Source organism: Penaeus monodon, chromosome 22 (assembly GCF_015228065.2).
Source record: "Penaeus monodon isolate SGIC_2016 chromosome 22, NSTDA_Pmon_1, whole genome shotgun sequence".
NCBI lineage: Eukaryota > Metazoa > Arthropoda > Malacostraca > Decapoda > Penaeidae > Penaeus > Penaeus monodon.
In genome coordinates, this window is record NC_051407.1 from 21,231,656 (window position 1) to 21,234,640 (window position 2,985).

The window sequence follows — 2,985 nt, forward strand, 5'->3', positions numbered from 1 at the left end:
CTCTGTCTAATGTATGGCCAGAACTATCTGTAAAGCTTTCTTTTTATCAAGGAATAAAACAAAGATGATAGATCTATTTTGTTTTATGACATATTCCATGAATCACAGATCCAGGTTCAGACATACTAAGGGTCACTGAAAATGTTCTTACAGGCATAATATTGACTTGCGTAGTCAGAAATATTATGAAATGTTAAGATTCAACAAATTCTCAGCATAACAATCTATTTAAACTTTGTTTAAATGTGGCACAAAATTGTTGAAGAGCTAACTAAAATAAAGGTATCCTCTTCAGAGAATGTAGAATACTGTAGGATACACTTTCCCCCAAGTCAGATGTTCTACTTGTCATTACTAAATAGTTCTAATATCAGTCCCCAAGCTTATAGTATTGTTTGATACAATGCGACTAGTCAACACAAGATAATCCATTCATGTTACAGTATAGCAAGATAGACAACACTTATGCATACAATATGGATACAGATATGTCAAGTTTAGCCCAGGAGTAAGATGATGATGATAAATATCACAAATAAATGAAGGGAGTTGTCTAGGGAAGAGAAAGAGTAATTCAAGGTTCAATATATGTGACATAAAGCTTCAACTGACCAAAATTCCTCACTCAGAAGGGGAATTATTAGATGTGCACTTAAATGCATGGTTCTAGCATAGCTTCCAGAGAAGTCAAGATTCTGTCCTCAAATTTTAACATTAATCACACTCAATAGGGTTTGCAAAGAGAAGTGCACCTGCCACATCAAACAATGACATCACAGCTTTGCAGGTTAGTACTGGAGAGGAAGTCTACATATCACATAGATATCTATACCTGTCCACAAATAACACTAGATGATACATGGTAATGATGATACTGTGCTACTGTTCACACTAAAGCTACACTGGCTGTTTTCCTACTACCTGTAGTGGTTGCCAAGCGAGCCTAACGTGTGACAGTCAAAGGTGATGTCAGATGTTGAGAGGAGGTTGTGTTAATGATTCACTCAGGTCCATATCCTGGTAACTTTTGAGGTCAGTAGTAGGTACATCCTCAGTAATCATAGCATCACTGCTACTTCCATCACTAGTGTCAGCTCCCTTTTACTTGTCCATCAAACTGGTCTCCATGCTCCTGATTGCCAAACTGGTCCCTGTGCTCTCGACTACCAATACGACTCGTATGTTCTTGGCCACCAAAGTGTTCATTATGCTCTTGGCTGCTGAAACGATCCCGCACCTCTCTTCCTCCAAAGCGATCACTATGTTCTTGACTACCAAATCGTTCATTATGATCTCGACTTCCAAAGCGATTCCCATGATCCTGTGCTCCAAAGCGATCAGAATGATCCTGGTTGGAAAATGAGGCTGTTTGATCTGTTGTTAATGCTGGAGAAACTGGCTTGAATAAGTGAGGGGGAGGATCAGGCGTTGGGGCAGGAGTTTCAGCCAAAGATGCTGGTGAATATGGTGCTGTGGAGAGACCAGGAGATCCAGAGGAACATACAGATTCTGGAGTACCAACACTCCCAAGTGACCCTGGACCTGCAGGGCTTGGTGTACTCTCTAGACTGCCAACACTGAAAAGAAATAATATTAAGATTACTTATTTAGATAAAATCTCTAAGCACCAAAAAATTAATATATATAAGTCAATTACATTTTAATGCATTATACACAACATTCATCACTGTGCAATAGTAGAACCAAGAACAGATAATTATTGCTATTTTCTATGAATATCATATTGTCATAAAATACAGCATTAAAAAAAAAAAGTTATACTGAAGAGCTCTCCTACAATCAATCTGAAAAAGATTTCATTCTATATTTATGAAGGACAAATTTGATATTCTAGCTCCATTAGTAGCTCATTTTTAACAAAATCATTGACAAATTATGAAAGAGCAAATCAATAACATTACTCTTACCCTTCCCACTACCCTGATACAGATCCAGGGTAGTGGATCTGTATCAGTGCAACTCCTTTGGGTTATTTACATGTATTTTATCAAAGGGCTTGCCCATTGGAAAATTCTGATTAAATATTTAGAAGAAAATGAGTGCCATGAGGGTCATAAAATAGTATTCCAAAACATAATAAAGGTCACTAACCTGTGAGGCTGAGTAATAAGTAATCCCCCTATGCAGCGATCAGGGGTGCATGTGGAGGCACGCTTGCTAGGCGTTAGGAAGGGTTCGCAACGTTCATCCATTTCCCACTTGCGCTTGAGACCTGCTCCAAGTGGTGATGGCCGTAATGCAATGGGACTTAGGCTACGTCTTGTAGCAAAAGTCTTTTTAGTAGGAGATGGAGAGGGGCAAAAGGAGGTGTTGCGGACATGTTGCTGAAGGGAAGGGGAGAAGCATTGACGTCCAACACCCCTCGTGGGGGAGGCACCACATCCAGTAAGGGGAGTCACTGTTGGAACTATGGTTAGGTGGAGAGGGTCTGTATAATCTCTACGCACGATGGGCATGCCTGTAGTTCCAGTAATAGAACTTGATACACTTGAAGCCACACTACTGCTGGGTACATTAATAGAGCTGGCCATAGTGCCGGGTATACTTCCACCACTCACACTATGAGACTTAGGCCGGGCAACATCTTCAGTCTGTTGAAAAAAAAAAAAAATATGTATATATATAAAAATATCACTAACACACATAATGCACATGCACACAAAGAGGTAAATTATGTTAAGAAGTGTTCTCTACCTCAGCAAAGTCACAGAGTGGAGAATGACTATGATAAACCAACCATGAGCCCTTCTACCCCTATCCTTATTCTAGCTACACCAAAATATCATACCAGACAACCCAGTATGGAAAAACATAATTTAGCTATCCATGTCGGGTGCAGCATGAGACCTTTCTACAATTGTTTGTATCCCAAATGTTCTAAAATGGCTCTTATGTCTTCAGTGAATAGAAAACTCTGAATCCATTATCTGGCAGCACAGTGCAAATCCCAGGGATAAATTGGGT

At 39.5% G+C, this 2,985-nt stretch overlaps 1 protein-coding gene across 1 annotated transcript; it reads right to left on the reverse strand.

Annotated features, from left to right (window-relative positions):
• Positions 1-67: 67 nt before the first annotated feature.
• On the reverse strand, positions 68-2,639 carry LOC119586984. Its single transcript, XM_037935726.1, has 2 exons — positions 2,113-2,639; positions 68-1,577 (listed from the first exon to the last, which is right to left on the reverse strand). Exons 1-2 carry the CDS (start codon positions 2,550-2,552, stop codon positions 1,091-1,093), a joined length of 927 nt encoding a protein of 308 aa, XP_037791654.1. The 5' UTR covers positions 2,553-2,639; the 3' UTR covers positions 68-1,090.
• Positions 2,640-2,985: the final 346 nt, after the last annotated feature.